The sequence below is a fragment of the Ixodes scapularis genome, unplaced genomic scaffold, assembly GCF_016920785.2.
Source record: "Ixodes scapularis isolate PalLabHiFi unplaced genomic scaffold, ASM1692078v2 PGA_scaffold2__306_contigs__length_199485367, whole genome shotgun sequence".
NCBI lineage: Eukaryota > Metazoa > Arthropoda > Arachnida > Ixodida > Ixodidae > Ixodes > Ixodes scapularis.
This window is the reverse complement of record NW_024609857.1, coordinates 11,833,902-11,847,097: the sequence shown is the minus strand read 5'-3', so window position 1 is coordinate 11,847,097 and position 13,196 is coordinate 11,833,902. Positions and strand designations below refer to the sequence as shown.

The window sequence follows — 13,196 nt, the reverse complement described above, 5'->3', positions numbered from 1 at the left end:
GAAAACAAAATAAAGATCAAATAAAGGTTTCGTTTCCCCTTTTTTATAAAAAAAAACTACAAAACAAATTTATTTTATAAACAATTAATTGTATATAAAATAAAATTTAATTAAATAATATATGAATTAATTTTTAATAATATATTACCACTTTTACTTCATTTTGCACGTTATGTATCTCCCTTTGCACGCAACTCAGATTTAAAAATGGCAGCGCCCATGAGACGAATGTTTCGCATGTGTCTGCAACCACCAACAAGAGTTCCGAGGAACGTTTGAAACTATGCGCACTCTGAAAACGTGTCTTCGGCGGCTCTACTCACACATTCCGGAAAGTCGAGTTCACAAAGCACCCCGTAGCATGACAAGGATAATTCCGGTGGATTCGGCCGTTTACCGAACCGGTATGTGTTCATCGGTCGTAGTGTTCGCGCCAATGAATGGAGGGACGGAATCTTGATTTAAAGCAAGATGACAAGTTACTGACCGCTGGCTTTTCTATATTCTAGAATCATCGGAAGCTCAGGCTGCGGCTGACATCCTGAGAAATGGAGGGATTGTCGCTCTTCCTACCGACACAATATACGGAGTAGCTGCTCTGGCGCAGAATTCCGAATCCGTGGAAAAACTGTACAGGCTCAAGAGACGGGATGCCGGAAAGCCAATCGCCATCTGCGTTCACAACGCCGATGAGATATCACGGTGACCGCATGTTGCAAATAGTATTTAGAGGTTTCCGATGTCATTAGAACCCGCAAGCACGAAATTGTCCATAGAAAGTTACGCCTTATGCAAACAAAACTTGGGTGCGTTACTCATCACTGTACAAGTATACATGATATCATCTTGAAGCAACGTTTTGTAGTGAGGTTTCCACAGCAGCTTTGGATTTTAGAAGGCGTGTTAATATCGTCGTGAACGTAGTTTCCGGCCCAATTTTCTCACTAATACCCCTAAATATCATTGATGAAAGGGAAGCAGAAAATGTCAACACTGATTATGATTTGGTAGAATAATCAAGGTGCTGCCTAGTTCGACGGTCTGGGCACATGTAAGCAATGTTTTTGTATTGGGAGAATGCATTGACAAAGGTTTCATAGCACGTTGGTTTCGTTTTGCCACGTCTCGGATGAAACGTGCAGGTTCAGAAGCTCTTTTATTAATATGTTTAAAAAACACTTCACTTGGAAACAAATTTCAGATGGGCCCAAGTTTCCATCCCAGAGAAGCTGCTGCGTCACCTCTTCCCTGGGGCGGTTACGGCTGTTTTTCAAAGAACACGGGAACTCAACCCCAAGCTAAATCCTCTGACTCCCCTTGTCGGGGTCAGAGTTCCAAACAGCGACTTCATCCGACAGGTTACGAGGTGTTGCGGGGAGCCTCTGGCCCTCACGAGTGCCAATGTCAGCTCAGAGATGAGCACGCTCTCTATACAGGTGCGTCTACTCTGGGATATCACTGTGCATATGTCTAACAGGTCTAACAGAATTGCTCCTCTGTTGAATTTGATCTATCTAGGATGCATAATTGCGAACAGCAAATCAGTAAAGTATGATATTGAATAGGTGTCATAGTTTTTTTATATTAAGACAATCTCTTTCTCCTTTAGTTTGGTGCTTCATCTATACTCCGCGACAACTTTTCTTGGCAATGCAGTGGAAGGTACAGGCCCGCGTCCCCTCTCCCATTTTGAGTGTACGCAGGCTCTCCTCCTCCCCGATAGGGAAAACCTGTGTACACTCAAAATGGGAGAGGGGACGCGGGCCTGTACCTTCCACTGCATTGCCAAGAAAAGTTGTCGCGGAGTATAGCATTCAATTATTCCAGTGGTTGAAACAACTTTGAACCATTCTGTATGAGTCAGAACGCTGTCATGTTACATTCGTTTCTATTTTCAATTGCCTTAGTCCAATACTACCATAAAAAATGTTTTGCCATAATTCGACATCACATTTATTGTTTAAAGTGCGCAGTGAGAGTATATCATTAGCTCGAAATCCTGTAACTGAAGGAAGAGAAAAATGTCTCAGTTTTAAACCATGTGGTCATTAAGCCTTCTTGCCCGTGTTCTTTTATTACTTTCATATCACAGCTTTGCCCTTGGCAAGTTATATTGAGGTACTTTCATGTAGCAGTTTTTTCTGAACAACAGAGACTGTTAGGTGTGGTCATAAACCTACCCCAAAAAAGAAACAAGCTTTCTGAATTTCTTTTTTCAGGAGTTCCAAGCCTTGTGGCCTCACCTGGATGCAGTGTTTGATGGTGGAAATCTCGGCTACAATGGTCTTAATCGTGAAGGGTCTACCGTCATCAACTTTTCCATTCCAGGGCACTTCGAGATCATTAGGAGAGGCTGGTGGGTGTCAAAGTTTGGCGCTATACTTTTACAGACCTTCATTGTTGGGCAGAGTTCAGGGTGCACAAGCATGTAATCCTTCCCACCTCCGAGAACCTAAAGCCTGCCTTTAAAAATACCATTGTTGTAAAATGTATTAGCCTGGGTAAGAGCCCTATTTGTGGCTTCCTAGGAGTGTCAATAATAATGGCCAATATTTTACGGAGTTTTGAAAAGAACACTTTTTGACCAACTAGACCACGCGAAGACGAATGGGAATCTCCAAAACTGAAACGTGTACCAGCAGAACCGGACATGGCCATCTAATCAAACTCGTCAATTGAAGCTTCACTGGAAATCATGGCGTAAGGCGCAAAATACAAGGGACACAAGAGAGAAATCAGACATACAGGCGCCACTGACAACTATATTTCAGAAGTGCAAAAAGGAAGGAATGCATAAGTCGTCGTCCTCATCACGTCCACGCGCGGGAGTTGCGTCTGTGGACGTGATGGACGCGTGGACGAAAATAGTGCGCGAGTTATTGGAAGCGTATTTTATCAGAAAAAGGGTACACAATGCGTAAGTGACACATCTATTGCACTCTATAATGCCGAGATTAGATTATTTGATGGGAGATGAAGCGAAGATCACGTGGCCAAGCGCGTGCGTGAACGTGATGAAGATGACGACATATATATTCCTTTCTTTCTGCACTTTTCAAATATAGTTGTGAGTGGCGCCTGTATGTCTGATTTCTCTCATGTGTCCGTTGTTTTTTGCGCCTTATCCCTTACACCATGATTTCCAACGTTCACCAACTAGCCCAACTACAAGCTCTTCTACAGTGAAACTTCACTTTGTCTCGGGCAAACGCGCACAGTTCGCGGATCCGGCAAATCTGATGGCTAGGTGTGACGTTTTTCAGCCGCATCTCGATGTTTCCAGACGTTGTTCAGCGTCCTAGATTTTAAGGTAAAATTTGCGCTTTTTCCTGAAAATGTTTTTTGAAACAGCCAGGTGCTGCTAAAAAATGTCATATCCTTCGGCGTGCACGCCAACCAGATGCGTCGCGTGTGTTTGTGTGGACAGCGCTTCACATCTGTAGACACCCGTGACCCGTTGTATGCATGCTGCTTTTTTTTTTTTTTTTTGGAAAGATATTTTTTTTTTTTGACCACTGCCAATCGTTTGCAAACGCGTCTTAGAACCCAATGTATATTTTTTTTTTTTTGGGGCACAATGGCTCATTTGATTCGTGTCAGTGAAAGCTACCGGGTGCTGCTGAAAAACGTATCTTTATGGCAAAAAAAAAAAAAGACGTGCACGTGACGTGGAGGCGCACGTTTCGGCACCAGCTATGCGGTCGCTTTTATTTCTGGTCGTTTATTTTCTCCGCTAAATTTAGCTGGGAAAATGACGTCACATGACTTGACGTCACGTGATTTATACACTAATTCAGTTTCCCGGCTAAATTTAGCAAGAAACTGGCAGCACATGGTTTCAACACCAATTCAGTTTGACGTCACATGACTTGATGGCACGTCACCTCCACACCGATTCGGTTTCTCCGCTAAATTTAGCGGGGCAAATGACGTCACATGATGTCACGGGACTTATACACAATTAATTTATCCGATCGATTTAGCGGGAAAATTGGCGTCCCATAATTTCAACACCAATTCAGTTTAAAAGAACATAACGTCACCTGTTTTAATTTCACGTGACCTACGTACCCGCTAAATTTAGCGAGAAAATTAACATGCGACCTGCCGTGGCTCTTTCGTGTATGTATGCAGCTAATCGCTTAATTAGACAGCAACATAGTTGGTTCTGCCCGAATTCTTCTTTTAGTTAATTTATGGGGCCAAAAGTCAATGATCAGCTATTGTTTTAGATTGCTCCACTACCCTTTTTGTAACCGTAGAATTGTTAGTAATCGACATTACAAACAAGAATAATCCACATCGTAACTGTGCTTCTATTATGACAATGCTTCAACCTAGGGTGCCCACATGTTTCCGCGGAGCGGCGGAAACATGTAGGCACCCTACTTCAACCTCATAGCAGCTCCCGAAACAGGCTCTTGTGTCTGCTCAAAGCCCAGTGTGCCTGCACCGTGTTTGAACGAAGTTAGCTACAGTCACGGTGGAAGACAAGGCCATAAAGGGAAGCGAAATTGCACTCAAGCTTTGCGCATCTCCCGGCAGGGGCACTATCGGTTTATGGCTGCCGTGCAGGCACGGTCTCGCGTCGCGCGGCCTTGAAAATGTGTGCGCCAATAAGGACGGTTCCTTGAGCCCCAGTCATGATGCACATCCAGTGTAAAGGCGTTACCGGAAAAAAAAGTAACGAAATACGTTACTCGTTACTTGCAAACAAGAGGAACGCGTTACCGACCTACGTAACCTCAAAATAAAAGGAACCCTTTACCGTTAAAAATCGACCCACGTTACTTTTGCGTTACTTTTTTTTAAATTTTTAATTAACACGGTTTACTTTTTGATGTTACAGGTATGTACAAGCGACATATTTCAAGGAACACAATGTTTAGAAACTGGACATATTACCTTATCTTTTTTACGGTTCCACCTATATACTAAAAAGAAAAAAAAAAAAAGAATGGTAAAGAAAACGCAAAAAATGTGTATAACTTGGCGCCTAGAGAAACGAAAGAAAAAAAAAAAAAAAAAAAACGTCTTGGGAAGAATGTGTGACGTGCGAAAAAAAAGTACGTTACTCGAAGTAACGTAAATACGTTGACCCGTTACAGTTTTGAATATGTAAGGAATACGTTACAACGTTACCGGAAAAAAGTAACGCGTTAGCGGTAACGCCGTTACTTGTAAGGCGCGTTACCGCCAACACTGTGCGCATCTGACTTCGTTTGCCAGAAATGCGAGCGGACTTCGACACACTTGTTCCATGGCGAGGCGGTGCCGTTCAGGCACTTATTTTTTCCACGGCGGCTATTCACATTAGACGTTGCCGGTCCTATGGCTGGAGGTTTTCGACTAGTTTTCATGTTACGTGAAAACGAGCTGCCCGGGTGTTGCACTTTTGTTTACCTGGTAATTTATTTATTTACGAATACTCTCACCTTCTCGCGGTTATTACATGGCAGTATTTATCTTATTTGCAGCGCCTTCCGAGAAACAAAGGAGCTGTTGGAAAGGTTTCAACTCCTGGAAGTATAATGATCGCATTGTTCCAGTTCAAAATGCCGTTGTATTGGTATCATGCCTGTAAATAGCCTGTATTCATTACACAAAATAAAAGCGCAATTGAGTGAATTTTTGTGATTTGTGAAAAGCTACTTTTCATTGCTGGAAGAGCGATGGCACGTGGACAAAAGAAAAAAAAAAAAGAGTCAGTGCTAAGCACACGTTATTTTAGCGGACGCTTTGTACCTGGAAAATTATCCAGCTCGTAAAAGATTAAAAAGGGCAAAAGACACGAGACTGCTTCACCTTCACTTTGTTTTGTTTTGCTATTCCTTAATCTGCCGGATGAAGTGACAATGTCTGCAAACACCGTCAGCCGCCATTTAACACAAAACTAGTCTGCTAGGTCTGTTACATTTTTCCTTAGCTTATTCGCCGATGATTGACTATCGATCTTTTTCGCTGTCCCTTGGCTTTAGTCTTACCCTGTGTGAGGGGCGTGATACGATATATATTAAGTTTAACACTAACAAATTAGAAGTGCTGAGGTTTTCTAGACTTCACGCCGACTGTTCTTGCCTGGACCAGATATCACTAATCGGCTGATACGAGAAAAATGCCAGTTAACGCATTACAACAGAAGAACGGTACCCCCAAAGTTTACTGAAATAAACATCTACCAAAACCGCTAAAAAAAACAAAAGAAAACAGAAAGAATCTGATGATAACGCACTTAAATGCAAATATGTAAGCGAGCTGGACAAGGATGACGAAAAAAGATCGAGGTACACCTAAGCATTCCTTGTGAATGCGAAAGCATGCAAGCCGCTCGTTCGCTTCTTTTTTCGTCTGCTGGGTATTTTTCGCCGCTGGTCGGCGCGTGTGCTCCCCTGGTGACCTTGGACGTTCCGCTGGATGGATGGATGGATGGATGGATGAATACGGCTGAGCACTTTGAATAGGGCGGTAGCTTACGCCACCTAGCCATTTTGTTTTACCATTTAAGCTTAGAATATTTAAATGTGAAATCTATATTCACTCCGCAGTGCAAAGAAAGTGAGGCTATGAAACCCCCTTGCCATTAGTGAATAAGAAAATGCCTAGTTTTCTCTCGATTTCTGCCACCATTCACTTAATCTTTGGTTGGTAATCTCTAGTCTTGAAATCCACTCTCCCTTCACTGTCACTGGCGCTGCGTGTCCGCGCTGATGGACACGCAGCGCCATGGGGTGAGCGGTCGTGGAAACTGACGAGCGCAGCGGCCATTGGGAGCCCCGTCGACGCGTGCCAGCCAATGGAACCGAAGGAAACTATCTGCCGTTTTCGCGCTTCGGACTGATGACGTCAGCTCGCTCCATGAGACCAGTTAATGCTTTCGCATTAATAATCTCTGGAGAAGGGTGACGAAGGACAAACACAAACAGGGGAGCCGAATATGCAATCCTGTGGTTTTTGGGAGATGACGAGCGGGCCATCCGTTTGGCTATCTTGATAATGAATTTGGTTTTACAGAATGAGGACGGGGGGGTGGCGCTCCTTTCTGCGCGGAAAACGTAGAGCACTGTAATCAGCTTTATGGGCCATGTTTAAAAGCGCGTTTAACCATGGTTCAAAACAGTCATAACCAACTAGACTAACAACTACCTTTATAATCAGCTTTAGTCGCAACAACCATTTAATACGTAACTTAGAGATATAATCTCATAAGCACCTGGATTCTTGCCAAATACACCCATAGGAAGCAACTTTTATAACCTCGGTTCTGAGGTAAATAAAAATTCAATTAAGAAGCACTTTTTTTTTTCTTTTTTTAGAGACGAGTATTTAACTGGCTGTGGATACTCTCGGACACCTTTCTGTAGCGTCTCCAAGGCGGAGGAGAGCTAGCCCTTAAGGTGGGCGAGGGTACGTGTTCCCGTATCCTCCCATATCTCAACAGCGAAAGTGCGTATCTATAGCGTCGGCCCCGCTCGTTATAAATTAAAGCGACCTCCGTGGAAATGAAGATATTCCCCGCGAAATTCTTCGATCGAAAAAGCGATGCACCGAATCGCAAATCGCGTGAACGAGCTTCCGAAGTCCTATGCGTGAACGGATTGTTTTTGTCTGCAGGAAGGAGTCACTTATCTTTGCGTCGGGCGTCGTGTTGAGGCCCCTTCGTGTTCATCGAACCCCAAGATTGCTGACGCTCGGATTCTCGACACAATGCAGCTTATCGGCACAGGAGACTACGAACGATAAAGAAAGCTACGCCCAGTACCTACTTTTTTTTGAGGAAATCGCCGGTTCGAGGTGTTTGGGCAGAGGACGCGCGTGCTCACCACAAACCTGGCACTTTCATTATTATTTTTTTCAAACACAATTGCAAGCAGGGTTACAGTGAACCAGAGGAGGGGTGGTGAGCTCAGCGAGAGCCCACAGCTGCCGCCTTACGCAAGAGGGGGCGCCACCAAAGCGTGGGCTGTAGTAGCGCGTGCCTCGCACTGCATTTGCTGCGCTACCGGCGTTGTAGTCTTATTTGATCCGGTATCCCACGTCATCCGACGATCCTCTGAAAATTAAGACACGAAAAGCAACACGAGAACTACACAGTGTAAACGGTTTATTCTGGCGAACTATAAAAGTATAAATACTGTGGTCGAATTACAACGTGGGCTAGTTGATCACGCAACGACGTTTCTTGGCAGACTTCTCGGAGGGTTCTGCAGGTTCGGGCGCAGTGCCGGGAGGAGCAGAGGTGCCAGTCTCGTCGTGACCGGCGGAGGCCTCCTCCGAGGCACTCTGCTGAGGGTCCTCTTTGATGGCCATATCCTTGAGCTGCTGAGCGACGACCTTCACAGCGTCGGACGGGACGTTCGGAGATTCAGCGGCGGAGGAAACAGCCTCTGCAGTGGCAGGAGTAGAAAGGGGTGCCTCGGCCGAAGGCTGGGAAGCTCCTGGGAGGTCTTGCTGGGACTCTGTCTTGTCGTCCTACAAAAGGAACAGATAACAAGATCGCAGAGGTTAGGGGCTAGTCAGGTGTAACGAGCCAAACTGGAAAGAACCAGACAACACTAAACACGACCAAGGGCCTGTGGGCTCCCGCAACGCAGCACGTAAAGAAACCGCGCGCTGCGTAACCGAGAGATGCTGGGTGGTACCCCCAAACCTCGGCTGTTTGACCATCAAGGAGTATTGTACCGCAATGCGCGACAATAAGACCCCAGGCGAGCAGTGGTACAGCCGAGACACCAGAAGCCCATTGGGGTTGATAAACCACCCGCTGCCTAAAACGCACACACATCTGCACAGCAGCCTCAGCAGAGAACCTCAGCACACTGCGGAAGCAGCGAAGAAACAAACCTGCTGTGACGGCGTGGGCTCGGAAGAGAGTTCCTCCGCCGGAACGGTCGATTCGGATTTCTCTGCCGGAGCAGCCACGGCGGCATCCGCGACGGCGGGCTCGGAAGGCTTGGGGTCCACGGGAGCAGGTTCCGACGACTTAGCATCGGCAACGGCTGGTTCCGAAGGTACTACGGGCTGCGCGGGAGCAGGTGCCGAGGACTCCGCTTCGACGACAGCGGCGGCATCGGAAGGTTCGGGCTCGACCGCCGGCTCTGCGGGACGCGGGACCTCCAGGACTTCTTCTGGAACTGGCAGCGCCTTGACGACTTCTTCGGCACCTGCTACAGCGGGGGTCTCCATCGCTTTCTGCAGAAGACATGGAGACGTGGTCACGTTACGCCGCTGTCCCAACGTCTGCAGACTGTCAGCGCGATGCATTAGCAGTACATGACTTCGGCGTTAAGCGGACGAGGAACGGGCAAATAAGCGCGTCCGTGTTTACTCGAGACAGAGGCAAGAAGCGTTAACACCAGTTTGGGAGAATATATAACATAGCGATGCCCAAACTCTGAACAGACCCGCCTACGCGAGTTCAGAAAACGATACCTACCTTGTTAGTGGCGGGGCAGGGCTGCGTCGCAATAGAGACCGTCCGTGTGGCAAGCGCGGCTGCGTTCCGGGAATCGTCTGAGGCTGCCCGGTATCGGCTAGCCGTTTATGTAGGCTCTGAACGTCGATCTAGTGTGCGGCCCGCATTGGCTATGGCTCCCGCGCGCTATCGTGCCCGGCGGCGATGGCACAAGTCTTTATCAAGTTCGCGCGCGGCCGAACGATCGGGACAGAATGACGGTGCCTTTTGACAGCGCAATAATCGTGTCAGTGTGCAAACCACTCCTAAAAAAATATGAATTGACGTGCAGGTGACAGATGAACTTTATCACGGAATTTATGCGCTGCTTATATGATAAGCTGTAAAAATAGTCACTTCGATGATGCTTTTTGTTTTACTGCGGAAGAACGTTCTAACACTTATTGGTATACCGACCATTGTACGCTCGCGTGCGGAAGCGACATTTTTGTTTGTCATCTTTGAAGCTGCCACATTAAATAAAGAGATACATTCCTGCTGGTTTTAAACGTAGAAAATAATTATTTCTACATTTCATTTCATTCATTTCACCGCGAGCCTTAAAGGGATACTGAACCGAAAATTCGAGTTCACAAAACAAGGCCTGGCGGATAGGCGGGAAGCTGCAAAACCAAGAAATATCATTCATACGGCGATATATCTAACGGATCGCCGTATTTTTTGGAAAAGAAGTGCGCGATTGAATCCGGCCGACGAGGCCGACGCGACAAGGCACGTCACGATTCCCGTTCTCTCTCCTCCTCGCTACGTCCCGTCAAGCTGGTGAACCGAAGCGAGGAGGAGAGATACGAGGCCGCTTCTCCTCATTCTCACATTCTCCCGGAGGACAGTTACGTCAAAGAACTCGCTTGATCGCGCCCTTCTTTTCCAAAAGTACGGCCATCGTTTGAGATATCGATGTACGAGTGATGTTTTGGAGTTCATAGCGTCCCGTTCAACACTTCTGCAGCCTTACTTTGCGAAATCCAAATTTTGGTTCAGTATCCCTTTAAAGGCCCAGTTAGGGCCTTTAAGGCTCGCGTAGAACGTCAAAGAAAACAAAATCATAACACAAAATGTTAGGTTGGATCATTGTGTGTTCGACGTCATGTAACCGACATTATTATATCTATCCCGCTGAAACGTTTTATTAGTTTTTTTTTTTTTTTTTTTAACTCATCAGGGTTGTGTTTGTTTTAGGGAAGCGTTTCAAGTTCACTTATCTCTCCACGTGGCGTATTCACCTTTAACTTTTAATCTGGCTAACGTTCCTAGATATCAAGGGAGCTTATGACAGCGTAGACCGGAATAAGTTGTGGAATATTTTAGGAAAAGCAGGGCTGGAAATGGATGTGATCAATTTGGTAAGAGACGTCTACAGGGATAATCGGGTGACAATAACATGGGAAGGTGTACAGATACCACGTATAGCCGTTGACAGGGGTCTTGGACAAGGATGCCCGTTGTCACCACTACTGTTTGTGCCATATTTGCGTAAATTAGAACGCAGGCTAAAGAAGAGTGGTATTGGGTTTGATCTTTCCTACTTCAGACAAGGAGATATAGTTATGATTCCGGAATTAATGTATGCCGATGATATCGTTTTGATGGCAGACAACAGTAGAGATACGCGGGAACTGATGACAATATCTGGACAGGAAAGTCACGAGCTGGGTCTGGAATTTAGTGCAGAGGAGTCGGGAATTATGGTTCTCAACGACACGCAGGACAACTTATTGTGTATACAAGGATATAAAGTTCCGAGAGTAGAGCAATACAAGTATTTGGGAGTGTGGTTAAACGAGGGCACTCAGTACCTCCAAGAACACGAAATATGTTTGACACCTAAAGGCTACAGCTAGGTATGCATCAGTAATAAAGAAACGAGCATTGTGGAATTTCAACAGATAAGATTTAGTGAGAGGTTTTTGGAAGGGGGTTATGGTGCTTGGTTTTTACATTTGGAAATGCTGTCTTGTGCATGACGCCTGAGGTGCAGTCAAGGCTGGAGGTCGAGCAGCATGGCGTAGGCAGGTTGGCGCTGGGTGTCCACCAGAAAACCCCAAATGGAGGTGCACAGGGAACTTTGGGTTGGTCGTTGTTCGAGGCAGGGGAGGCAAATAGCAAACTGGAATTTGAGAAACAGCTACGGGAAATAGATGAGAGACGGGCAGGCAGAATATTAAGGTACCTATATATATGAGCAGCGTATAGACACAACATGGAAAGAAAACAACCGAACCCGACGACTCGCGTCAAGGTACTGGTGTTAGTGTAACACCAAGGAAGATCGGCGGACAGGAACAGTGAAGAATATTGTAAGGGAGAGGGAGGGAGACATGGGGGGGGGGGGGGGGGGGGGGGGGACAAGAATGCAGAGGAAGCCAGCTTTGGAAATGTACAGGGCAATGAAAGCTGATATTAGAGGAGGAGGAATATTCTGTAATTCCAGAGGCAGTGCGTTATTGTTTGAGGCTAGAACGGGGGGTTATGGGAATCATGACGTGCAGGGTCAAATTTCAAGAGGCGGATATTACATGCACGGTTTGTGGGAAGGGGGTCGAAACGGTCACAGCATGTCATTATGGAATGAGGGGGGGGGGGGGGGGGGGGGCTCGGCTTTCCACATTAACGTCACATTTGCGTCAAACTGACATCACGTGACCTCAACTAGAATTCAATTCCCCGCTAAATTTAGCGGGGAATTGAATTGGTGTTGAAATCACGTGACGTCAATTTTCCCGCTAAATCTAGCGCGGTTACGCCGACGCCGACGCCGCTGAACCCAGAAACGGGCGCTTAAGAGCTGCACTCTAAAAGTGTATGGCAAATTCCTCGGCACTGCCGTTGGCTACGTGAAACATTCTAGCATCAGAAACGTTTAGCGATGGCTCTACCTGGTGGCCGCACCGATATGCAATCCGTTTCACGTAATGTAAATTTCCCGCTAAATTTAGCGGGAAAACCAAATTGGTGTTAAGGTCCCGTGACGTCAATTTCCTCTCTAAATCTGACAGGGAAATTGAATTGAAGTTGAGGTCGCGTGAAGTCAATTTTCCCGCTAAGTTTAGCGGGAAAACTGACCTTGTGTCGAGGTCAGTTGACATGAAGTCGCGTGGCGTTATTTTTCCCGCTAAATTTAGCGGGAAACTGAATTGGTGTTGAGGTCACGCGACGACAATCTTCCCGCTAAATCTAGCGGGGAGGCTTAATCCGGCTTCTGTTAATCTGGCTTCACGAAATCCGGAACAACTAGCCAAAGAACGCTTCACGTTAAAAGAGCAGATGAATTTAGAAGGCAAGATAAACGTTTAATGAGCCGAACTTGTACCTACAAACTTAAAGAGAAAGGTGCCATGCATGTTGCGTCGGCGACGTAACTGCGGTGGCGCAGTTGACGGCACTGCGCATGCGCAGAAGCTTCACGCGAATTCGGTTTCACCTGGTGTGGGCAAACGCGGGCTTGTTTGGAAACAGCGTGTCGGTCTATTCACGCGGCAGGTTCTGGAATGTTCTGAACAAGAACACTCGATGACAGCCGAGAATGGGCTGGGATTGCTTAGAACAGTACAGAACTAATAAAAGTAAGATCCGGGTAGAGCGGGATTCGAACCTTATTCGATCCTAAGTCTGACAGCCGCAGGCGGGACACAGCAACACCCATAAACATCACTCATACAGCGATATCTCTAACGGATCGCCGTAATTTTGGAAAGGAAGTGCGCGATTGAAACACAGCCGACCA

At 46.3% G+C, this 13,196-nt stretch overlaps 2 protein-coding genes across 2 annotated transcripts; one reads left to right on the top strand and one right to left on the bottom strand.

Moving 5' to 3' along the window:
* The first annotated feature begins 197 nt into the window (after window positions 1-197).
* LOC8030328 (yrdC domain-containing protein, mitochondrial) lies at window positions 198-5,621 on the top strand. Its single transcript, XM_029995756.4, has 5 exons — window positions 198-404; window positions 510-702; window positions 1,202-1,436; window positions 2,220-2,356; window positions 5,478-5,621. The coding sequence occupies exons 1-5, from the start codon at window positions 284-286 to the stop codon at window positions 5,530-5,532; spliced, it is 741 nt and encodes a 246-aa protein (XP_029851616.2). The 5' UTR covers window positions 198-283; the 3' UTR covers window positions 5,533-5,621.
* A 2,463-nt stretch (window positions 5,622-8,084) lies between these two features.
* LOC8024066 (predicted GPI-anchored protein 58) lies at window positions 8,085-9,532 on the bottom strand (the record flags this gene model as incomplete). The annotated part of the gene is made up of 3 exons (XM_029995757.3): window positions 8,085-8,469; window positions 8,842-9,189; window positions 9,434-9,532. Coding segments are annotated over 3 exons (762 nt in total), but the record flags the coding sequence as incomplete, so codon positions are not given.
* Between the last annotated feature and the right edge of the window lie 3,664 nt (window positions 9,533-13,196).

Coding starts and splice junctions, on each gene's coding strand:
- LOC8030328 (XM_029995756.4), top strand. CDS start 284: ATGCGCACTCTGAAAACGTGTCTTCGGCGGCTCTACTCACACATTCCG. Junction 405..509: donor TTCGGCCGTTTACCGAACCG/GTATGTGTTCAT, acceptor TCTATATTCTAG/AATCATCGGAAGCTCAGGCT. Junction 703..1,201: donor AACGCCGATGAGATATCACG/GTGACCGCATGT, acceptor AACAAATTTCAG/ATGGGCCCAAGTTTCCATCC.